At 36.3% G+C, this 26,492-nt stretch overlaps 1 protein-coding gene across 1 annotated transcript in view; it reads right to left on the reverse strand.

The window, feature by feature from the left end:
- Nucleotides 1-203: 203 nt before the first annotated feature.
- LOC129940932 (signal transducer and activator of transcription C-like) overlaps nt 204-26,492 on the reverse strand; it is a 152,956-nt gene continuing 126,667 nt past the window's right edge. The window contains exons 2-3 of the mRNA XM_056049458.1: nt 9,753-10,680; nt 204-1,034 (exon numbers count right to left, since the gene is read on the reverse strand). Of these exons, the coding sequence (XP_055905433.1) occupies nt 254-1,034; nt 9,753-10,093 (1,122 nt within the window). The 5' untranslated portion in view covers nt 10,094-10,680 and the 3' untranslated portion in view covers nt 204-253. The remainder of the gene's footprint in view (nt 1,035-9,752; nt 10,681-26,492) is intronic.

The raw sequence follows: 26,492 nt of genomic DNA on the forward strand, positions 1-26,492 counted from the left end.
TTAATTAAATGAAAAAAGAATCACACATTTTTTGTATTCGTTTCTCCAATATTAATGATTCTTTAGAACCATTTCAATTACTGTATTATCGAAAATGGATCTTTAAAATAAATTCCTCACTGTACATGGAATATGTTATGAAAAAAATTGTTAACTTGCTTGTATATGCAATTATACATATTTCACACATTTTCATGTAGGTACATAAAATTGTACATAAGGCTAAAGGAAAAACAGCATAATCAATAAATTATTATGTTAACTCACCAGGTGAACTTCTGAGTCCTCCCGCTGAGGCAATTGCTACTGCTGTTGCTGCTGCTGCTGATGTTCCACCAACTCCTCCTACACCACTGGCCCCACTGACTGCGGCCGTTAAGCATTCGGCCGCTTCACCCCCCCGCACCGCACTAACAACACTCGACACGCTCGATGACGAGGCAAACGTATTACCACCGGCCGTTTGTATTTGAGCCGTTGTCACTACCCTATGCACCGTGTACAACACTGGCGGTGGGGGCAGCGATGATGCACTACCGCCCCCACCACCCACACCACTTGTGCTACTACCAAAACCTGTCGACACTATTTGTTCACAATTACCGTTACTGGTTTGAGTGGCAACAACCCGACTACTGTTCAACACCTCATCAACAATATCCGTGCAATGTTGCTGATGCAGATGTTGTTGCTGTTGTTGTTGTTGATGTTGCTGCTGTTGTTGTTGTTGTTGTTGATGTTGCTGCTGTTGATGGTGGTGCTGTTGGTGGACATGATGATGTTGGTGGTGATGTTGCTGTTGTTGTTGTTGTTGTTGTTGCTGTTGTTGTTGTTGTGGTTGTTGTTGGTGTTGTTGAAGTTGATGTTGTTGCTGTTGATGACTTTGTTGTGGCTGTTGTTGCTGTTGCTGCTGTTGTTGTTGCTGTTGCAATGAAGGCGATGGAGATGTCGTACTTAACCGACCACTCGTTGCTGCAAGGTTATAATAATCCTCCCGACATCGATAGTCTGTGCCATTGTAATACAGACGTGACCTATAAAAACAAAACCAGACAAAAATATTCGTTAATTAATGTTTTTTAATTATAAAATGGTCGATACATAAATAAAATAAAAAAATGACAACAAGGAAGAAAACCTCAGGGTAAAAAGTGAAAACCATAAATAAAAATTTTCTGGTTCTTTAAAAAATACAAATTAAAAAACGAAAACAAATGAATCGAATTAATGTTTTTCGCTCGTTCACAAACATGCATTGCTTTTAAATTATTCGATTTCATCAGAACTACAACAACAAAAAAGAGTGATTCTGATTTAAAAAGAAGTGAAACCGTCAGATAAAAATTATACTGTATCAATCTCCAAACGACCTTACGTCTGATTTCCCCCTGAAGCTTGTATATGCTTCAACAGAATTGACCTACTGCCTTATAAAATGGATAAAATAAAATGAAAACTGTCTTTTAAAGTCTTTGACTTTAGTATATTCAGAATAAATTTTTATTTATTGACATAAGAGCGCAAAATATTAAAGGGTTTAACAAAATATATATAAAAGCCATTAAAGGATTTAAACATATTTTTCAGAATTTTCGATTTTTAACATAAAACCGGAGTTAAAATTCAAAAATTAATAAATATATAAATTAGGTGAAACAACTATTGCCTAAGGACATTAGACTCTCAACCCTCTTTTTACACCAAACCCGAACGGATAATTTAACTGTGAAGACAAGAATAACTGTTTGAGGCTTTTTAATTCCAAATAAGAAGCTGTTCCCGTGGAATAAAGTTTTAGGTAGCACAGGCAGGGATTAAACCCAAGGCCTCTATTAGGAAAATAGTTATTTTAAATTAACGTTTTTTTGCTAATTGCTACATTCACATGACTTTTGTTTTTCAGAGATTTCCAACGAATTTAAAACGTTGACTAAGTAAAGGTTGCTTGGCGTGTTTTTCACAATCTGTTAGAAATTTTCAAACGTTTTTAAGAAAAGGAAAATATCTTCGAGTTTTTAATTGTTAAAGGCCAAGAATATTGCATTTTGTACAGTATGAAACCATTCCAAATTTTAATCAACATACTGCTATTCTAGTAAACCATTTTTGGATTGTTTCAAGTCGATCATATTACAGAGAACAGTACGGGTTCCATATTACACAGTAATACTCAAGTACTGGTCTGATGTACAGAGTTTTTTAACAGGGACGCTAAAACATTAGAGTGTTAGGGATAGCAAACGACGCCATATTTTTAGTTGCAGAAAGCCCAAATGTGTCTCTCACACGTGGTTCTGAAGCTTGGGGCATCTCTGTGACGTCGTCGTTGTGGCGAATTATGCAAAAAGATCATGGCCTGCATCCTTACTAGATTAAATTGACGCAAGAACTGAAGCCTCATGACCACCAGAAGTGTGTATGTTCTTCAATTGGGCTAAGCATAACTTGAAAATGTTTCGGATTTTCATCGAGAAATGATCTTCGGTGATGAGGCTCGTTTCTAGCTGAATGGCTTCGCCAATAAACAAGATATGTGGTATTGGTCAGTACTTCTTCCATCATGATCAAGACCGGCACGTTACTGTGAATGGGATTGCTACCGTTCGAAGACATGCGGTTCCAAAAGGAATCAATCAATTTATTGGAAACCAAATTTGGAGAACGTGTTACCTCACGAAATGGCGCAATCGCTTGGCCGCCTCGATAGTGCGATATGACACCGTTAGACTTTTTCCTGTGACGTTACGTCAAGTCTATGGTATATGGCAATAAGCCAGTGACGATTGATGAACTTCTTACGAATATCAAACGTGAAATGGCACCAGTATCGGTCGACTTATGCTTAGAAACCGTTGAAAATTGGGTTCAGCTTCTAGACTTCTGCCAGTAGTGGCCATGTAAAAGAAACCAAGTTTCATGCATAGTGGTATCGAACGTTCTTTCACAAAAATAAAGAATTTCATTGATGTCCAAAACCGTTTTTTTTCTTTAAAAAAAAATTTGTAGCGCTCTTATTGAAAAACCCAATAGCAGTAATATGATGCCTTGAGTGTAAAAGTATCAGAAAATTCTTTGGAATTTCGAGATATAAAACCAAGCAAGTGGTTAACTTTCGTTACAATGAAATCGATGACTCCAAGATCCTTTTTTTGGAGACCATTTGAAGTAGAACACCATCTAACTAAGTCGTTTTAAAGAAGAAGAATTCGTTCAGATGCCAATTTATTACATTTTAGGAATTTAATGTCGTGATTTAATGACGTGAGGAATATCATTAACAAAAAAAAGAACAAAATAAAGATCAAAGGTGGCTTCCTTGGGGAACGCCAGAAATCACAGATATTAGAAGTGAAAAAGACAAATGTATGGTGATGTATTGGATTCGATCTACCAACTCGGGTGATAACCTAAAGCTGATAATCAAGCTATTAAAATGTCGTGATTGACTTTATCGAATATTAAAAAAAATCAGTGTAAATAAAATCAGATTGAAAACCATCTTCAAGGTTACTTGTAATCTCTTTCCATAGAATGATTTGTTAATTTATCATAAACTATTTTTTTTTAACTACGGAATCGATAAGAGCTTGCTTATGGGACAATAAGTGCTGACATCTTATTTGGGTCCCGATTTGTGAATGGGTATAATACAGGGTTTTTAAATAAGCGCGGGTAGTTTTTGGAGCCCCGTGGCGGTCATTTTGTTTTGGTGACACCGGTCAAATCTTTTGTTTATTATTCAGTTGTTGATTAAAAATTATCATGGCTAGTTACTTGATTGAACAGCACGTTCAAATGATAAAACTTTATTATCAAAATGAGTGTTTGTTGACGCAAATTTTGCGTCGGGACTTGAGTCTACACCCGTATAAGATCCAACTGACCAAGGGACCTCAAAGTTCATGACCATAAACACCATAAAACCATAAAATAAGAATTGGATATGAATTTGAAATTTTTAACTTAATAACATCAAATCGACTCCCACCACATTGTCATAGTTTTCAAAGCTGCATATGACTAGTCATATCTACTTCTAACATATCTGCTAAACTCCAATGCTTATGAATAATGACAACGGAAAATTTGGGTTGTTCGATAGAGGTTAAAGTAACCTTACCAAAACTTTTTAAAAGGGTTTAGAAAAGGTGAGGGAAACTGATTTGTTTAATTGCGGTACAAATGGATTTATTGGTTAATGAGGGCAAAACAAAGGAAGAACTTTCAGCACGCACCGGCGGTTTTTTGGTCAAAACATCAAAATGAATGGATGTAACTTTGCGACAGTACTTAAAGAAGAGCTTTTAAAATTATTATTGGCAATAATTTCATAAAGTAACTTGGCTCAACCTTCATTGCCGATATTTAATTAGTTGTTGTATTCCTTGGCATAAACATTTTAACCGTAATGCTCGCGCTTTTACGAATATCAGTTTAACTTTGGTCTCTTCCTGATGACCAGTTTGCCGCTATAAAATACGTAGATAAAAGCATTCTAGATTTTTTCGCTAGGAAAATTAATAGCGTGACTATAGTTCAAGAACAGTGCATGGTAACCAACGTTTGGCACAGGAAGTCATAGTACCACTACAAGACATCGCAGTACACGGAGCAAACAAGTCAAACATACGATTTGCAATAATTTCGACTCAAGCAACTTTCGTAAGCTTTTACATTTAAGAGACAAGAGCCGAAAGTTAGCGGTGCTAAGCAATTTGAGGTTAAATTGGTTGTGAAAAAAATATTTAATTAGTGAAAAAAAAGTTCTTTAAAATGAATCGATATGATATGATGAAATGAAAAAATACATTTCGAATTATCTTAAATCTTTCTCAATTATTCATAACTTTATTGTGTATGCAATAATATTCAACTGAATTCAATTTAAAATTTGGAAATATTGGGGTTTAAGGGCCAAATAATTAATTCATGAACTTTTATGATTGAGATCGACTCAGCGGTTAGCTTGAAGTAGCGTGTCAAAAGTCTCCCAAAATCCTCCTATTGGCTTTTTGTTGTTATGAATTTAAAAAAGGGTTTAAATAAAGTGAAAAATTCAAAGAAAAGTTATAAAGCCTTTTTTATAGAGTAGTGATGTTTTTTCTTCTAGTAAAGCAGATGACATTTTACGAAAATCCCTTTAAAATAATATTAAGTTAATGAAGCCTGGAATGCGTGATTAATTGTATGGACTAAATAGAAATCAGATGATCAAATGAAAATATCTAATATCCTAATGGAAATGAGTTTAAATGCGCTACTGAGGGTTTACTGCCAGTGCCTAGGTAGGTTGAAATGCGATCTCAAGGCAACATAGTTTGAGATCCAATTTGCGCTGTAGTACGCCGTTTTGATACCAAAAACTCGTTTGACCTTTGATTGAAAGGGATAGATTGATAGAGAAGCTTCATAGCGATTATGTTAGAGCCATTTTGTCGCATTGAGAAAAAAATTAGATCTCTAATCTTTGTCTCAGATAGCTCATCAAGTTCGTGAGAGAATGCTTTACCAAAGTATTTCATTATAGTGTTTGCCAAGGCAGGAGATTTGCAGAGGAAATGGATTATCGTTTCACTTTCTCTTTGGTCACTACAACTACGGCAAAAGGTGTTGTAGGAGATACCCAACTTCTCCGCATGAACTCCTATAGGCCAATGTCCGGTACAAACTGCAACAATCCTGGCTATGTCTTGCCTTGGCCTGCATAGAAGATCGTTTCTACGGGATTTATTATAGGTGGGCCATATCTTCCTAGATATAATACAGTTGGGTAAATTGCTCCACCTTCGGTTTGATTCAATTTAGTAGACAGAAAAGATTTTACCTTTCATAGCACCATGAGGTATTTTAACCATTTCCGCAAGTGAGCTATGAAGGGCCGATCCTTGTCTGGCTAGCTCATCAGCCCGTTCATTTCCCACGATACCACTATGGCTCGGAACCCAGATAAGAGTGACGCCGAGGTTAATATTCAGACTCGCAAGCTCATCCCGACATTGCTGGACTAATTTAGATGAGGATATGGCCGAGTTAATGGCTTTGACACCTGCCTCACTGTCTGTAAAGATAGCCACATTTCGGTTTTGGTTTGGGTTTTGTTTAAGTATCTTACATGCCTCCCTTATTGCCAACAGTTCAGCCTGAAAAACGCTAGCAAATTCAGGAAGCCTAAAGGATTTAGCTACATTTAGGGACTCAGAAGAGATCCCAGAACCAACTCCGTACTCCATCTTTGAGCCGTCAGTAAAGATGGTTGTGTCGAAACCTATCGACACGATGTCATCCTCCCAATCTTCTCTGGATGGGAAAATAACCTTAAAACCCTTACTAAGGCTCAAAGTAGGAGTCAAGTAGTCAGTGTCTACCGACTACCGGGATAATATATGAGGGAATCAATTTCGTTGTGTTGCTGTGAGCATAATGTTTTGACAACCAGCTGTTTGATTCCTTCACCCTATAGCGCTGCAGGAAACTATGTATAACACCAAATCATCCGCGTAGGCTACCGCCTTCACTCCACATCTCTCTAATTTAACGAGAATTGTATCCACGACCAGAAGCCATAGAAGAGACGAAAGGACACCACCCTGGGGTGTTCCCTTACTCACGTATTTTGTTGCGATTGTATTGCCTAGAGTGGCTCGAATCTTCCTACCGAAGTCTTCTACACCGAACTTAACGAGCGATTTTTCTATGGATTCGATAAGGACGTTGTTAAAAGCACCTTCTATGTCTAGGAAGGTGGCAAGAGGATTTCTCTAATATGGTAATCGAGAATGCGCTCCAAGGTTTTAAGCATACAAGATGTTAAGCTTATTGGTCTGAAATCCTTCGCGGCCAGTGTCTACTCAATCCAAGCTAAAAAAAACTTCTTGTTTCTAAGGACCTACACATGAAATATTAAGTATCATGGAGTGCGCTAAAACTAAAGGCATCAAACTGATGATTGATTCTAGCACATATTTTTTCGACAGACTACGACCACTTAACTCCTGCCTTAAACCTTATTAATGATTTTAAAATCATCTTTTTTATCAGAAAAAAATTTGAACCTGGCATGGTTAAGAAAGACTACAATACAATTATCCTTACTGACGGGAGAAAAACGGATGAGTGTGAAGAGGTTTCGGATCATCGTGGCCTTGAATCTTTTTAAGTCTTTTCGGCTACCTGATTTTACCAGTGTATTACAAACTGAATTTTCCTAGAAGTCTTATGCTGCCAACAGCGCTGCACAGAAAGAACAGAACTGCTTATAAACTAAACGATCCAAAGAGACGAGTAGAGAGGAGGCTTCTAAGATGGAAAAAATGGAGGATGTGAAGCGTGCGACCCAGAAGATTGATCGATGATGACATCGAATGGACTCGTAAATTTTTAGGAAAGGTAAAAAAACTTTCCAAGGGTCACGAACCAGAGCCTGTAAAGCCAAACAGAGAAACATCGTAATAGAACCGTAGTCGATGCTGCGAATATGGAAAGACCACTTCTCCAAATTTAAAACCTCCGATGACAAATTTAATTTTGCTATAAGGGAGATATGACCAATAGACTTAGTCTACTCAGAACAACAATTCCGCATACACGACCTCGACAAAGTGAAGATAGCTATATCGCAACAGAAGACCAAATAAACTGCAGCACCTGACAGCATCGCTGCCGAATTATTCAAAGCAGCAGGCGATCGCTTGATATGGAGCTTTCATCAACTCATCTGCAAAATAAAGTCAGAAGAAAGCATGAGTGAAATCGCAGCATAGTTTGCCCAATCTTCAAGAAAGGAGACCTCCTGAATAGCGTCAACTACAGAGGCGTTCGTCAACAGCTTGATACGTTCATATCAGAAGAGCTTCAGATTAGGAAAGTTTACCATTGATCAAATATCCACATTACTGCAGGTGTTGAAAAAGAACCGACCATCTCTTCATCGAGCCGCGTATGACAGCATCTATAGGGAAGAGATTTACAGAGCAATGTCTTGTTTTTGTAACCCTGTTAAACTTGTCCCTATGTGCATAATGACGATGGAGAATGCTCTATTAAGGTAGGAAAAGATCTCACCGAAGCACTTTATTTCAAAAATTGTTTAAGACAAGGCGGTGCACAGTCATACGACTTCTTCAATATAGTTTTGGAAAGAATAGTGCAAATCTCAAAAGTCAACACTAGAGGCACAATCTTCCAAATGTCCTTTCAATTATTGCGATACTCCACCGCCGATGATATTGACATAGTTCGAAGATCAAAGCGTGATTTCAGTAAAGTATTTAAGAAGGGTTTAGTGGTCACAGGACATTGAACGACGTAGTCTTGGACGAAACGTCAATATGGACAGCTATAACTTTGAGGTATTTAAATTCAAATTCATACAACGACACCAGCGCTAAAATCGAACCAAAAATAACTCTGGCAAATTGCTTCTTTAAACTAAGAAAGCAATTGAGTAGTAGGGTTCTTTTTCGAGCATCTAAAATCACATAAAAATCTTAAATTGATTTTTGATCTCGTCTGCATAAATGGAAGGTGAAGGAATACAACGACTGTGCAGTGACATTGACTTGGTTAAAAGAATAAAAATCCAACGACTTAGATGGCTGGATCATGTAGAGCTGGGTCAACGCTCTAGCCCGAAAGGTCGTGGAATCCAATCCCGAGGGACGGGGCAGTAGAGGAAGACCGCGACATGCAGGTAATGGAGGACATCAACCAACTTGTCATTCGAAACTGGAGACACTTAGCTAGAGATCGAGCTGAGTGGGGAAACAAGTTATGGCCCAGGTCAATCCCGGTTTGAAGCGTCCATAATTAAGTAAGTAAGAAAGTTGACGCTCTTGTTGAAATAAATCTAATTATGATATCGTTCATGCACTAAAACAATCATCATGGAAAAATGTGTTCTAAAATTCAAAAAACTATCTCTCAAAAATTCAAACGCAAAACTTTACTGCAGATTAATGACCTTTCCATTAAATTTTGTCTTTCTAAAGGACTTCAATCTCACTCGAAAATCTATTGGATTATAGTTGACTCATATGTATTAGGATTAGCATCATCTAGCTTTCATCACTTCCATGATAATACATCGACATTTAAATTAACAAAAATTTAACGGTTAACAAATAAATTAATTCAAAATACCACTTATGTTAAATTTTTATATTTTAAACCAACTAACACTACCAAATATTTTCGGAATCATTTTAATCTTTTAAATGATTCAAATTTTCCACCACACCATACATATAAATATCCAGGTCCATATTTATATTAAAAACATTGGTGTTTATTTAAATTTTAATAATTAAGGGTGTTAAAATAGAATACACAAAAATATACGCCCCCTCAAATGGGCTTAATGTTCGGTTCACCCTGTGCATGTTCAATAAAAATTATTTAATGAAATATTAAAATTAACAATAAATGATTATTTATTGGAGCTTGTTGCGGTTAAAATTGCTTTCTGTGAAAAATATGGGGATGAGAACTTTTGTATTATTAATGAAAATATATTCTACAGAGACATAAAATTATAAATAAAAACAAAATAATAACTCACATAATGAGGCCAGAGGAAGAGGAGAGGAATTCACAATGATTAAATGAGTTGGGAGGATAATTACACAAAATAGGCGTAACAGGATCCTGTAGGTAGGCAGGTTTTGGCCGATATACCCATACAGGATGATGGAGGAGGATTTTTATAGCTATCAGCCATCAGGAAGGTAGAATAAGGTATATAGAGTCATACTTACTGATATTCCTGGGGCGTTAATTTCCTCCGATGGTACTGCACTCCAATGGGAACAGGCAGAACATTTATGTAATTTCCTGTATTGGTCCCCCGATTCAATTGCTGGGATTTGCCCTTCGGTACAATATCTTGGCCGATATTAGATGAGGCGGCTGTTGCTGCAGCCGCAGTTGCAGCTGCAGCAGCTATTGCTGCCGCCGCAGACGATGATACCGACGACGAGGAAGAAGCTATTGATGATGTTTGTGAGCCATTGTTGTTGCAATTGTTGTTGTTGTTGCTGCTGCTGCTATTATTGATGTTAATATTATTGCTGCGACAATAGAATTTATTTGGATCCATTTCTTGGTGCGTTATGCATTTATATGGACAGAAGAAGACTCATTTATATGGACAAAGAGATGATTTGTATGGACACAAGAAATAGCACATTTAAATTTGGACACGATTTTTTTGAAATTTTCTTTTTTTGAATTTCTAAACTACGCTTTCTAAGTCGTCCTTCGTCGAAACCCGATATTTTACTCGTATTTCGAATCCCCCCTTCGTCGTCGTCTTCGTCGCCGTCGTCGTTTCGTTTTGGTTCTCGTTCTCGTCCTTGTCCTTGTCCTCGTCCGCGCCCTTTTAACACGTTCTCGTACGTCACGCACTCGCACCGCTATTAGCTTAACGTGGCCATTTTGAATTCAATCCGACATTTTCTAATTATAATAATTTTAAAATTATTATTTATTTTTTACAATTTTTTTTTTATTTAACACTATAACAACATTTTAATTTTTTTATTTTTGTAATAATTTAAATTAATATTTTGTTAAGATTTATTTAACACAGATAATACTATACCTACATTAATAATATTTTATTTTATTTACACACTATTTAACATTTTAATTAGTTTGTTTGTTTGCTTCGACGAATCATTTTTGCTGTGAAAAAGAAGAGAACAATTATTAATTTTATTATTAAAATGATATTAAAAAAAGAGAAAAAATATAAGTTTTATGATGTAAAGATAATAATTAATTATTAGGTAATGTGCGAAAATTTGGAGTTTCATTTTTTTAAGACACTAGTAGATTATTTTCACTGACGACTTTTTACTTTTGAAACATTATACTTTTTATTTTTTTTGTTAAATTACCTCTATAACAAGTTAATGCTTTTTCATTATATTTTTCATTGTTTTTAAATTGTTTAATTTCATTAAGTGTATTTCTGGCAGATTAATTATTTGAATCTCCTTATTTTGAAACCGATTTCCTTTAAAGTTTCGGTAAAAATGGTACACTCTTAAAAACTGTCTGCAAACATAATGTTGTAATAAAAAAACTAAAAATTGATGAGTTTTTCAAAGAATGTGAACATTTGTCAGGTACTGTCATTTCATGCTATTCAATTAAACCTACCAAAAACATTATGAACACATGATCTCACCACTTGATACTTGTTTGGTATATTTGTCAAGCTATTTGTTCAGGGAAACGAGTAATATTTTAATTAAAAGGACTCCTGGTAAACCAAAGTGAACGATTAATAAAATATTTAGGTTGAACTTTTCTACTCTAACTACAAAAAACACACCAAAATCTTTTTTTACAATACTCTATCTATAAAATGTTCTCAATTTTACATTCGTAACCAACTAGTTAAAAGTTGCAATAAAAAGTAAGTCAACGACATCTACAAAGTTGGTTAACCTGACATCATTCTGTTAGGCTAGAAAAGTCATCTTGTAAGCGAAGACAATGATTGACAGATTGTGTCTATGGGAAGAATTGGGAATCATCAACAAAAAGAAATCGAACGGAATTCGCAAAAATATCTGATATGTCATAAATAAAGATAAGAAAGAGAAGTGGACCCAAGTGGCTTCCTTGGGGTACTGCTGATTTACAGATTATCTAAATACCAATTTTATACGAACTTTCAATTATAAAAGCACCCATTTCAGCATGCAACCATGAGAGCAAGTCTAATTCTTCTAATAAAAATAGCGTGGCTGACTCTATCAAAGGACTTGGCGAAATAGGGGTAGATCAGAATGATTTGATATCCTCCTTAAGAGTTTATTCAAAATTAAATTGCAAAAAATTGAATGATTGATCTTCCAGCAACAAAGCTACATGCTGAAATGAAAAAAATTGTAAACAAAATTTTGCAAATAGTTTAATAATAGATGACAGTTTGCAAATTAGCAATGAAATTTTAATTTCTGAATGCAAACAAAATATTAAGCCACCCTAATGTTCATTACTAGCTAAAGCAACCATTAAATACTTCAAGATTTAAATGCTGTAAAAAAACAAATTCAACAGTTCAAAAAACCACCAAACAAGACTTTTATTCTCTTATGAAGTTTACACAGAACATACAAACTTTTTTCTTACTTGAGATAATATATTTACGTTCAATGCAAGATTCGATTTTCCTTAGAGAGAACAAATTATTAGAACTTACAAGCAAGCCCTGTCATCAGCCAAAAGACAAGGCTGGAGAGAATACTGTCAATCAATCGAAGACATAAAGGACTCCGCAAGGCTCAGCAAAGTTTTATCGAAGGAACATTGTAATCCTTCATTTCTAAAAAGCCTGATGGAAACTGGACAGCCTCTCCAGCCGAAACTCTTGAGCTACTGATGAGGACGCACTTTCCGGGTTGCGAGAGTGATAATCCCGAATCGCTTAAAACCACAGAGCTAAACGTAGCTCATGTGGAGCAAGTCAATTCCGTTATAATCAGAGAAAATATTTTGAGGGTCATCAACACTTTTTCTCCATATAAAACCTCAGCCATGGAGGGCATACTGCTAGTTATGCTTCAAAAGTTGCATGATGTGGCAGCTCCATGGCTGGAAGAAATTTTCAAAGGATGCCTCCCTCTCAAACATGTGCCCATGTCGTGGAGACAGGTAAAAATAGTTTTTATCCTGAAGGTGGGTAGGCAAGGTCACGAATCCGCAAAGGATTTCAGACCAATAAGCTTAACATCTTTTATGCTTAAAACCTTGGAGCGCATTCTTGATTACCATATTAGAGAAATCCTAGTTGGACGACCTCTCGAAAGCTCTCAGCATGCTTATCTTAAGGGCAAATCTATGGAGACTGCCCTCTATGAGGTAGTGCGTACTGTAGAACAAACAATCCATTATAAAGAATTTACTCTTGCCACCTTCCTAGACATAGAAGGTGCTTTTAACAACGTCCTTACCGAATCCATAGAAGAATCGCTCGTTAAGTTAGGTGTAAAAGACTTCATTCGAGAATGGATTATTTCCATGCTCAGTGGTAGGAAGATTCGAGCCACTCTAGGCAATATAATCGCAGCAAAACACGTGAGTAGAGGAACATCTCAGGGTAGTGTAATTTCGCCTCTTCAATGGCTTCTGGTGATGGATACAATTCTCGTTAAATTAGAGAGATGTGGAGTGAAGGCGGTAGCCTACGCGGATGATTTGGTGCTATTGGTGTCAGGAAAGCACACCTCTGTGATTAGTGAAATCACGGAGTCAGTTTTAAAGAAAGTTAGCAACTGGGCCACGAGTTGTGGACTAGGAGTTAACCAAATTAAAACTACTGTACCTCGACTCAACGGTCAAACCCTATCATTGTCTTCCAGTGCAAAATATTTGGAAGTTATACTCGACCCTAAACTAAACTGGAAACTAAATATTGAAGTACGGGTTAAAAAGGCCTGTCTTGCCTTCTACGCCTGCAGCAAAACTTTCGGCAAAAAGTGGGGACTTCAGTCGAAGATGATTTTATGGACGTACACAGCCGTAGTACGCCCAATCTTAACATATGGTTCGATTGTGTGGTGGCCTGCTCTTAGCAAAGCCTATAATATTAATAAGCTAAAGAAGGTTCAGAGAACAGCTTGCGTGGGCACCACAGGAGCCATGCGTACTTGCCCAACGGACTCCTAAAACGTTATTTTGGATCTTCTACCAATCGACCTTTTTATTAAATACATAGTTTCCTGCAGCGCTATTAGGCTGAAGGAATTTAATAGCTGGTTGTCAAAACCTTATGGTCACAGCAACACTACGAAATTGATTCCCTCAGATATTATCCCAGTAGACACTGACTACTGCACTCCTACTTTGAGCATTAGTAAAGGTTTTAAGGTTATTATTATTATTATACAAACCCCAAACCAAAACTGAAATGGGGCTATCTTTACAGACAGTCAGGCAGCTGTCAAAGCCATTAACTCGGCCATATCCTCATCTTAATTGGCCCAGCAATGTCGCGATGAGCTTGCGAGCCTGAATATTAACCTCGGTGTCACCCTGATCTGGGTTCCGGGCCATAGTGGTATCGTGGGAAATGAACGGCCGAGCTAGCCAGGCAAGGATCGGCCCTTCATAGCTCACTTGCGGAAATGGTTAACATTCCTCTTGGTGCTATGAAGAGTAAAATCTTTTCTATCTACCAAACTGAATCAAACCGAAGGTGGAGCAATTTACCCAACTGCATTATATCTAGGAAGATATGGCCCACCTATAACAAAACCCGTACAAACGATCTTCTATGAAGGCCAAGGCAAGACATAGCCAGGATTGTTGCGGTTTGTACCGGACATTGGCCTATAGAAGTTCATGCGGAGAAGTTGGGTATCTCCTACAACACCTTTTGCGGTAGCTGTAGTGACCAAAGAGAAAGTGAAACGATAATCCATTTCCTCTGCAAATGTCCTGCTTTGGCAAACACTAGAATGAAATACTTTGGAAAAGCATTCCTTCAAAAATTTGATGAGCTACCTGAGACAAAGATTAGAGACCTAATCTTTTTTCTCAATGCGACAAAATGGCTCTAACATAATCGCTATGAAGCTTCTCTATCAATCTATTCCTTTCAATCAAAGGTCAAACAAGTTTTTGGTATCAAAACGGCGCACTACAGCGCTAATTGGATCTTAGGCTAAGTTGCCTTGAGATCGCCATTTCTACCTACCTACCTACTAACCTCATCCTCCCTGCATTTCATCATAATAAACGAAAGCTTATTTTTTGTCTTGGCTTAAAGTCATATATCCTGTCAAGGTTAAACATATCCTTACTTTGTTTGAATCCAATACAAATGTATTCCAAGTATCAAAGCAATTTACCAACCTCTAAATATACAACTTATTCATTGAAATTGCTCTTTTTATCATTCGTTTGTTTTAAAATAAAAGATTTTAACTTCTCTTCCATAATTAATATTTTAAGCTTTATTACACTCAATTTTATATATTTTGTTTGGTCACAATATCTACGATAAAATATTATCACATCGAAAATTTTGTATAATTCAAAAGAAATATACTTAACCTACACCTATTTAGATTAAATTTTAAATTTCCTAAAAAGGTCATCGTTAAAAAAAAGAAAATCAACCCTTTTTATGTTCCTTTTCCTTACCGTATGGAACTCCAAAAATTGTTGTGTATTTGATGTGAAGTATAAGGTATACCTTCATCATACCCTTGAAAATTAAGCTCAAACATATTTAGGAGAGTTGTATAGATATACTCGTAGGTTAGGTATGTATGAATTTTAAAGGTAGGTATAGCCATAAGAAAACTTATCAATCTCATTAGAAATAAGGTTACCGAGATTAGAAAGACCCATTATTAAGTGCCTAGCTAAAATTCTTTCACATCAAAAGATTAAAATAATTATGTAACATAAAAGAGGATAGATATGTATAAAGTATATGTATTATATATCCGTAGAATGATATCTCGATTGAACCTTTGATTATTCAATCCATGTCCTCTGTCAAGCTCACATTCAATTCCAACATATATACATTTATACGTTATGTAATAGTTAATATTGTTCCATAAACAAACAGTCATAGCCAAAATATTGGGAGCATCTCTTACTTTTGAAAAAAGCTATATTATATGGGAACGATCAATATGTTGTCTAAAAGTATTTAAATAAAAATTTTATGAGTACACAAACGAACAGAAATGCACAATAAATCAGTTAGAAATAATACTCGTTAAGGAACACTTGAAAACTCATATAATAGTCTTGTTTGTGAATGTAAGTGAATGATATAATAATAATGATAGTTTGCATTATTTAAGATCGTCAGGTCGATAGAAGTTCTGCAAGAATGTTAATGTCACATAAGTTAAGAAAATTGAAAGAATCCGGAAAATATCCTTTTAAAACAACTTTTGAGAAAAGCTTTAATAAAAAAAACCTAAAGCTAGTTAAATTTGAAAGGCACAATCTTCATAAATGGTGAATTGAACAGAAGTACCCGAAAGCGGGTTCATTTTTAAAAAAAAAATCTACACAAACTAGGAGGCGTAAAGGAGATAGCCCAATGCACTTTAAGGTGTTGAAATACAAATTAATGAATTAAGAATAGATTGAAGAAGGATTGTTTTGCAGCTTGCAATGTTTGAAAGTTGAAGGTGACAGTATAATTGATAAGTAAGGGTTACTTCTCTTGGATAACCGCGTGTCAATTTTTTTGTATGGATGTAATGATTTAAAAAAAGTTGTACATGTTGAGATAACGTAGAATGTTTTCTTTAATAAACATGATCCATTTTAGGTATCGTTTTTAGTAGGATATGGCCCACAAGAATACTGTTATATTACCGAAGCTATGTTTTTAAGTATAGGATTCTTAATAACTGGACCTAAGGTCTGTTTCACCAACCACTTTTCACTGTGCACAAAAATAATATCCTGAAAAGTAAAGTGCAAAGTGTTCCACAAAATTTACAAAGTGAACAAACTTTTCAATTTTTCAGACTTCATTTGAAAAGTCAAAAGTAAAAGTGTTTCACACAAAATTTAAACACAATTCTAAAATTTATTCGTATTTTGAAAAGTTGCAGAGTAAATCTTAGATTGTGTTCATTAAGGAAAAATATGAATTTAAACCAATTAGAGAGGTAATATCCATTAGGGTACTGTCAACACATCCAGTTACATTAGGAAACCCTCCTTGGGAAAAATATTCGCGGTTATGCCTAAACAATTTTGTGCCCAGCATTTGGTTATAGAGAAGAGTGTATCAATAATACTGTTCAGCACTCAATGACCTACTCTGCAGACGGTCGCTTTAATTATTCCGTGCATAGACGCAACGCCGCCACCGCACCGTGATATTGGGTTCCATTCTCAGCCCAATGTAGTGCTCACAAAAGTTGTTGCAAGGGACTCAAAAACAAATTCCATTGGCTATTAAATTGTAGTTAATTTCCAATTTTAAACAACATAAATCGATGGTAACTCAAAAAATCATTTCCGTTAATTCTTAGTTCAACACTATTTGGTATAAACTTACTTCTTCGTATTCCAAATATTCTTCAAATGCGATACATTTAGTATAAATTATTTTACAAGCTCTCTTAAAAAACCCACGTTTTTTAAAATTGACACAAAAATTATCCCTAAAATTCAAAATTCATGTTCGTGGTTAATTCGTCAAAATTTAAAAAAAATAGAATATGAATTCATTTTCAAAATGGTTCATATACTTTTTTATTAGTTTTCGGCAACTTTTCAAAACAAACTCATATTCTTACAAATGAACATTTCTCTTTACTCTTCTCTTACTAAAAAGTTTTTCAAAATTCTAAATATAATTTGCAAAGAAAAAACAATAATATAATAACAAACCTTTTCATTTATCAGAAAAGACATTGCACTTTAAAAATTTGAGTTTGGTGAAACATATTTTTATATGAGGAAAACTTTCGATAATTTCCTCTTTACAAATCCCATTTTTGACTAAAAATGTAGGGCAAAGAATAGATATTGAAATTAAACTTATGTTATAATATGCAAAATATTGTTGTTAACATTAAGTTAGTTTTTTAGAAAAATCTTATTAAAAAAAACAACACAAAACTGTAAGAAACGAATTTCGACTGGAATATCATGAAAATACAGAAAGATATTGAATTCAAAATATCAAACACAAACGGCGAATTCCTAGACAAAGTTCTAAAATAAATTGAAAACTTAAAAGGCGTAAGTGGCAATGGATTAGATACGCTTCGAAAAGGTAACGACAGCATTATAGGCCAACAATGCATTGGAATCCACTAACACAAGAAGGAAGGAGAGCTGGACGACCGAGAAGCACAGTGCGCAAGAGCTGGAGGGAGCTAAAATACTTCTTCGGAAACCGCACATGATGGCGCGTAGGCTTACTATGCCACTTAAAGGACTCCCAACGGACTTAACAGATCTGAGGATCTAAGTAAGTAAGTATATTTCTTCCATCTAATCATATCTATAAAACTTGGTTTTAAATCATTTTTGAATTCTAGGAGTTTTAGATCTTAGTTGAGTAGAACTAACTTCTAGTGTGTTTTGTTTCGATTTTTGTAGCACCTCAAAATTCTGACATTTTACGAACGAAGTAAAAAATATTTGTCAGTTTTTGTTTATTTTCGGATTGAGTGTATTCGTGTTTTAATGGATTTCGTTTAAAATTGATGTTTTTAATTTTTTTTTGATAAATGTAAACATATTCGACTTTCGTATTGCACTGCACATCTTTACTTGCATACAGATCAAAATAAATTGGTTTCTATTTGATTTTTTCCAATGTTTCTTGAAAAATCGAACCATTAGTTCAAATTAATTCTCGACACAATTTAAATAGCTCTTATGTCTACTAATGCAGACCCAAGAATCACGTGGTCATTACAATTTCAAGTATGTATTATATTCTCCCACCATTTGATGAGAAAAATTTGTAAATCTAAAACGAAGGGCCTGCAAAGTAAGTAGTTTAATAGGTTTAAACTTTATGAAACTCTCAGCGTCCGCAACATTTTACATGATGCAACTAATATCTATGACTTTTTGGCAAACCGTCCTGGTTTATATATTTTCTTTAAATAGTTTATTAAAACACATGAAATATTCTTGTGTTCTGAAATTTAATTTAATTTAAGACCGATCTAAAAATCAGGCCTTGCGAAGTAGAAAAAACATTGCTTAATCGAATTCTAATATCCAAGGCCCCAAATTTGAGACTCCATTAAATCGAAGTTCTATCTCAGACTTAAATTTAAAACAGAGGTCTAAAGCCTGAAAAATTGATGTTCTTATTTATCAATAAACCGAGTTTTAAAGACTTGAACTTTGTGAAGAAAATGTAACATTTTTAGAAATATCGTCAAACGGATATAACTGGGAAATGTGGGTCGCATCCTATCTATTTCTTTGGAATCATTAAGTATGGTTAATGGGGATTTTTTCTATGGAAAATAGTGTCCCTCAAATTACCAGCTGCTTCCTGCTCACAGAGCCGTGGCCTTTCTAGAGCGTTTTCCATGGCACTTCGTACCTATAACATCTGAGCTCAGTGCTTGTACTTTAGTACGAATGTTCTCCATCAGCTTAATTCTTTATAAAAGGTCCGCCACATAACTTTTTTTTATTGAAAATGCTATAAAAAACTACCTACTTCATATTTTTTCAAATTTGAAACTGCAATCCTTCCGGTTAATAATGAAAAATAATTTAGTTCAAATGGCTTCTTTGGCTGGCCATACAGTAGCCTTCACGATCAGGCCAATTTTTAAGCACATTATCGATTGTGTGCAGCTGTATTTCACCAATGGCTTCACGAATATTGTCATTTAAAGCGTCAATTTTTTCTGATTTTTTCTGGCTTATCGACGTAACACTTATCTTTAACGCCTGCTTGGAAGTAAAAGTCACTAAGTTCATTATTTTCCAAATTCGAGAAAAAGTCATTGTGTGTTGATGTAATCATTTCCCATTAGTATGAAAAGCCACTAAGTGAATATAACTCTAAATTTACTATTTAACTATTAATTATTGAACATATCCCCGTTTTTGCTGTCTTGAAAAATTGTATTTTGTTCCTTAATGACTTTTACCTCCAAACAAATGGAATATTAGTCCAACGGTGTCAAATCGCAGCTCCGAGGTGGCCAAACGACATCAACTCTGCGGCTGATAATCCGATCTTCAAAAACAGGGTGCTAAAAATCGATTGTAGCTTCGGCTGTATGGCTCTTCTTCCTCTTCAATTTTCGTGAAGAAAAAATCGTTCAACATAATTATCGCCATTGACTGTAAAGGCCACTCCTTTCTCATTTCCAAGAAAAATGGCCCAATTTTACTCTAGACCGAAATCCGCACCAAACATTGACTCGTTTTGGGTGTATCGGCTTTTCAATGTATGCGTGCGGGTTTTCTGTGCCCCCAAATGCGACAATTTTGCTTAATTGCAAACCCGCAAAGATTAAAATGAGCTTCATCTGAAAAGATGAAAGATGATAGTAGGCCCACTTAGCGAATCGAAAACGCATTGGTTGGTCAGTAGGCTTCCACTCCTGAACCAATTGGACTTTGTTTGGCGTCCTACCAAGGTCTTTATACAAAATTCGTCTCAGTGATGTCTCCGAAATGTTCAATTGTTGAGAATGACGCGACGGTGAGTTGATGTCGAGGCGCTTCACGAGCACTTTCTGGCACAGCAGCAATATTCTCGTGTGTACGCACTATTTTTGGCTTTTCACGCTTTGGTTTATCGATGAGGATGCCAGCTATCTCTCACTTTTTTCAAAAGATAACAAACATACGGAGCTGACGGTGCTTCTATTATTCCAAAATCCGTACGCAATTTTCGCACACATTCTGCACCATTACCATGATTTTCAAAGTAACGTCGCAATATTCCCCAGCGTTGTTGAAGCGTATACACAACCAAAAATAAGGATTAACTTTGGACCTACTCTGTACAATCCTTCAACAAAATAAATTAACTGGCATTTTTAACGGAAATGTATTGTTTTTTAAATATTAAATCAAGTATTCAGCCTTTATGAAGCCTGCAGAATATACCCAAAATTTTGTAAAGTAATTTTACTTTTTAAAACGTTGACATAATATTTAAAACTAAAATTAAATGGTTGTATTTTAGATCACTTTCACTACAAAAGTGATCTGACGACTTATTTAAAAACAATTAAGTTTTGTTCTTAATTTTTGGACCAAAGCTGTATTAATATACAATGTGGAGGAATCCTTTCATATTCATAGGAGTATACAGACATACATACATACTCGTTTATCCATCGACACACAAAGAGACAATTCAATAAGAATAAAGATTGCCAACGATATACTTACTCAACCGTTATTTTTCATATTATATCCTCTCCTCAATCGACCGACAGACCGAAACGATACACAATATGACTAAGACTTAAATATAGAGGAAGAGAGAGCGAGGCACACAGGGGCAGAGGCAGACAAATAACCAATTTCCCACCCAAACGATACCCGCAAGGACACAAATATCGAAATCGGAACTCTATTTAATAAAAACATTTTGATAAAGGATTCCATTGTGTATAGCAGCTTTATTTATTTTTATGATTTATTTTGTGGCTCTTCACATTATGCCCATAAAGTCAACAACAACAACAAAAATAAAATATATAATAATAAAATAATAACAAACAAAAAATAAGGGAAAACAATACCGTTAAACAGGACGTGATATACATACCTGCTTATATGTGTAATCACATTCAGGACAATAACATGCACACACACTGCCGTATAGATAACTTAAACCATAAAAATTTACAGTAATTCATATCCTTCCGTTCTTTCGTTCCTTCGTTCGTTGCCTGTTCTGATTCTGACGCTTCTGCTCCTGCTCCTGTTTCTGTTTCTGCTATTCCTACTGTTCTACCGTCACCGTTACCACTTGCTCCCGCCAATTTAATGATTGTTAATAATTGAACATCGACGGATTTTTATTTTTGTTGCCTCTACCTAACTGTATGTCTCAATATCTACGTATTTCTATAGCAGTAAGTGGTTGCTTATAATGTGTGTTGGTAATATTTATAAATTATTAATAATTGTGTATCCTTTATCCATGCATCGAGTAAAACCTATTGTTCAATATTATAGGAGCCCTGTTAAGTTTTCATCTTCCAACTCTTTCTCTCCATTCTGTTCCTTATTCTTTTTGTTGTTGCCAGCGAGAATACTTTAAAAATAATAAGCCAATTTTGTATTGTAAAACTTTGGGTTTTCAGCTTTTATAGTCGGTAATTTAATGCGGAGAACAATAGCGACAAAATTTTATAAATTGCATTGATTAAATTTGTACATAGTAGGTCCCGTTCATTGGACTTTTTGCTGTATGATTTAACGAAAAGGTGACTAATGCGAAAAAACATGAAACTTAAGTTTTCAGAACATCAGTTGTCTTGAGTAAGACTACGTGCTAAGAACTGATACTTGCACTTCAGAACTAAAAGGTGGTTATACATTTTAAGGACCCATGTTGATTTTGAATAGAACACAAATTATTAAGGGAATTATTGTAATTTCTTTATATGATGATAATATTGGTTCAATTATGTATGAAAAAATATATCGGCCAAATGGCTTTCGCGACCTCGGCGGCACCCCGGAGCCCATAAACTGGACCAAATAGCCACTATTTGTGGTGCAATGGTTTTTCGCAAATTCGTCAATTCTGCTTATTGACAAATTCACTGAGAAAAAAAAATATGCCTCACCAATTACGATGATATTCTTTAAAAATTAATCATCCACTGTTGCACTTTCTTGTCAGAAGATTATTGATGACGCTTAAAATGGTCAAGAGGCTTTAGTTCTTGAGTCAATTGCACCTTTTAAGCGTGTAAATGCAAGTCGTTATGTTATTGTTAATCAACGACGATCGTGAGAGGTGCAAAAGTTGGCTACGATGACGACGAGTTGAGGTGGACGGCTACTCAGACACACTATCCTGTTTAGATGGAAAATTTTCTGCAGTATAAGCTGTACGAGCATGTACTAATGTTTTAACATCTCCTTCAGAACCAGTTTGTTCAAATTTTTGCAAATTTTTTTTTTCATAATCTTTCAGGAAAAACTGAAAAACTTCAACGCGTTACTCTAATGTGTATCTTTCCATGGTTCAAATTGAACTAGTCCGAAATTGAGGATTTGTCAAATTAAATTCAAACAAAAACTTGACGTTTAGGTGTGGTTCACATTCAACATCGGCCATTAAAATTAACTTAACCTTTATTTCGTCAAACTCATCAGTCTTGTCATTCTCATCAGCCTTGTAAATCCCGTCAGTCTCACTAATCTTGGCAGCCTCGTCATTCTTGTCAATGTCGTCATTCATTTCCGTGTTGTCATCCATTTCACTATCGTCAGTTTCGTCATTCTTGTTAGTGTCTTTATTCTCTTCAGTCTCGTCATTCTCGTTGATCTTTTCATTTTCATCAGTCCCGAAAAGGATTCTTCAAAAGTAGTGAGTTCAGGACAGATTCGTTGAATTGTGGTAGACAAATAGTGAAACTTCAAAAGATTTCTTGGGGTACGGTTCAAGTGTTGTTGAAAAAAGTGAAGCTAAATTTCAGAGATTAATCTGACATTGATGTTCAAATGGTAGACATGTGCATTCAAAAGGATACAGGTTTTTCTCAAAACCCAACTCTGTCTATCAACTTCTACTCTCACCTCGCCTCGATGAACATCAGGTAGCTATAGTATTTCAACTGCAGATTGGATTCTTACCCAGTGGAAAGTTGTTGGGGGCATCAAACGATAGAGGGGGAAGGGGTGTTTTTTCACTAAGGTACCTTTCCTTATCCAGACGGCAGCGGAGCTAAGTTGGACTATACTAAGCGCGCATGCCCCAACAGAGGAGAAAAATGAAGACACCCAAGATATATTCTTCGAGCTCTTGGACAAGACATATGAGCAGTGCCCTGGCTATGACACTAAAATTGTCTTAGGAGATTTAAACGCCAAGCTAGGAAGAGAAGACATCTTTGGTGGCATAATCGGGAGATACACGACACCACTTCCGACAACGGATTCAGGCTGATCGATTTCCCTGCGGGGCGAAACATTCTGGTAGGTAGTACACAGTTCACACATCTTGATATCCACAAGGGGACATGGAAATCTCCTGATCAATCAACTGTCAACCAGGTTGACCACATTGCGATCGACGCACGACACTTTTCCAGTATCCAGGATATCCGAACATTCCGAGAGGCCAACATTGGCTCGGACTACTACTTCGTTGTAGCCAAGGTACGGCTACGGATATCCTGATCCAAGCCAAAACAAGGAAGTACGGTGAGAAGATTCGACTTTAGACGGCTACAATCGCAAAAGACTGCCATGGCCTTATCCGATCAAGTCTCTAATAACCTCTTAAGGAGTCCTATGCTGCCTGCATTAAACATTGAAAACCAGTTTCAACATTGCCTTGCAGCCATCAGAGATACCGCCTCTGAAGTGCTAGGTTTCACACGGCCACCACAGCAAAACTCCTGGTTTGATGACGAAACAACAGGCATATAAAACGGGCTGCAAAAAAGGATCAGAGCTGCTCACGAGCTTTACGAGCGGAAAAGGAGAGAGGGACATCGGCACGAGAAGCGTGCGATCGAAAGGATGGAGGGATGTCACAACAGAAATGAGGTTCGTAAATTTTACCAAAAGGCAAAATAAAACTTCCAAGGGTCCAAGCCACGAACCGAAACCTGTAAGGGCGATCAGGGGAACATCGTAGTAGAACCGCAGTCGATGCTGAGAATATGGAAAGATCACTTCTCCAAATTATATAACGGCGATGACGAACCGAATTCCGCTGTAAGGGAGATAGAACCACTCAACCTCGGCAACGCAGATCAACAATTCCGCCTACCCGACCTTGACAAAGTGAAGATAGCTGTATCTAAACTTAAGTCAAACAAAGCTGCTGGAGCTGACGGTATTGCTGCCGAACTATTCAAAGCAGCAGGCGATGACTTGGTACGGAGCATGCACCAACTCATCTGCAAAATATGGTCGGAAGAAAGCATGACCGATGAGTGGAATCTCAGCATAGTGTGCCCGATACATAAGAAAGGAGACCCTCTAAGTTGCCCCAACTACAGAGGCATCAGTCTCCTTAACATTGCTTATAAGATCCTCTCTGCCGTATTATGTGAACGTAGGAAGCCATTCGTCAACAACCTGATTGGTCCTTATCAGCGTGGCTTCAGACCAGGAAAGTCCACTATCGACCAAATATACACACTAAGGCAGATCTTGGAAAAAAACCAGAAATTTGAAATCGACAGCATCTATAGGGAAGAGATCTACAGAGCAATGTCTAGTTTTGGCATCCCTGTCAAACTTATCCGTTTGTGCAGAATGACGATGGAGAATGCACGCTGCTCCATCAAGGTCGGAAAAGATCTTACCGATTCATTTGATGTCAAAAAAGGTTTTAGACAAGGCGATGCACTGTCATGCGACTTCTTCAACATCGTTCTGGAAAGAATTTTGCAAAACTCAACCGTCAACACTAGAGGCACAATCTTTCAAAGATCCATCCAATTACTCGGATACGCAGATGATATTGACATAATTGGAAGATCAAAGTCAATGGAGCGTTTTTGAGCATTGCGACGGAAGCGAAGAAGATGGGTTTAGTGGTCAATGAGGGCAAGACCAAGTATATGCTGTCATCAAAACAGGACATTAAACAACGACGTGTTGGACAAAACGTCACCATGGACAGCTATAACTTTGAGGTAATTAAGGACTTTGTCTACCTAGGCACCACTATTAATGCAGACAACGACACCAGCTTTGAAATCAAACGAAGAATAACTCTTGCAAATAGCTGCTTCCTTGGACTTAGAAGGCAATTGAGAAGTAAAGTCCTCTCTTGAGCATGTAAAATCACCATCTATAAGACACTCATCATCCCGGTTCTCATTTATGGCGCTGAGGCCTAGACCCTGTCAAAGAAAGATGAGCTCGTCTTAGGATGCTTCGAGAGAAAAATTCTTCAGGTGTTTTTTGGTCCCGTATGCATGAATAAAGAATGAAGGAGAAGATATAACGACGAACTGTACGGGCTTTACAGCGAAACTGACCTTGTTAGGAGAATTAAAGTCCAACGACTTAGATGGCTAGGTTATGTATAGCGGATGGACATCAAACCTTAAGCCCGGGAAGTCTTCGAATCCAATCCCGAGGGACTGCGCAGTAGAGAAAGACCGCGATTCAAGTGGCGCACCCAGGTGGGAGAGGACCTCAATCAACTTGGTGTGTGAAACTGGAGACAGTTAGCTAGGGGCCGAGCTAACTGGAGACGTATGTTGGTTGAGGCCCAGGTCCGCTCCGGACTGTAGCGCCACTTTAAGTAAGTATTAAATCACAAAATTCAGAAAAAGAAAATCATAGAATTAGGCCATGTCTGCATTAGCAACGAACTTTCAGTAGAAAAAATTTGCAAAATTCCTATTGAAGAATGAAACACGCTTGGAAAATTATTAGTTAGTAATATTAATTTATTAAAAGACAAAACTAAAAACAAGATATTTAAGGCAACAATCTATTTTATTTATTAAAAATAACAAAATGAAGTAAATCACTTGTGTGCGTTTTCTAAATTGTTAACCTAAATCATTCGAATAATAAATAAATGAATGAAAATATATTTTGAATAAATTGTATTTTTATTTAAAAATATTTTCACGCTGAAAGATTGAATATTTGAAGGTAAAGGTTAACATTCCATAAGGTCTGATACAAAACATAAATTTACAAAATTTAAGTCACGAATGGGGAAAAATAATCATACCTAGATATCGACTGGTGGTACCCGTGGCATGATGGTTAGTGCGTTGGACTGTCATGCTAGAGGTCTTGGGTTCGATCCCTGCCTATGCCATCTAAAGTCT

This window comes from Eupeodes corollae, chromosome 1 (assembly GCF_945859685.1).
Source record: "Eupeodes corollae chromosome 1, idEupCoro1.1, whole genome shotgun sequence".
NCBI classification, from domain to species: domain Eukaryota; kingdom Metazoa; phylum Arthropoda; class Insecta; order Diptera; family Syrphidae; genus Eupeodes; species Eupeodes corollae.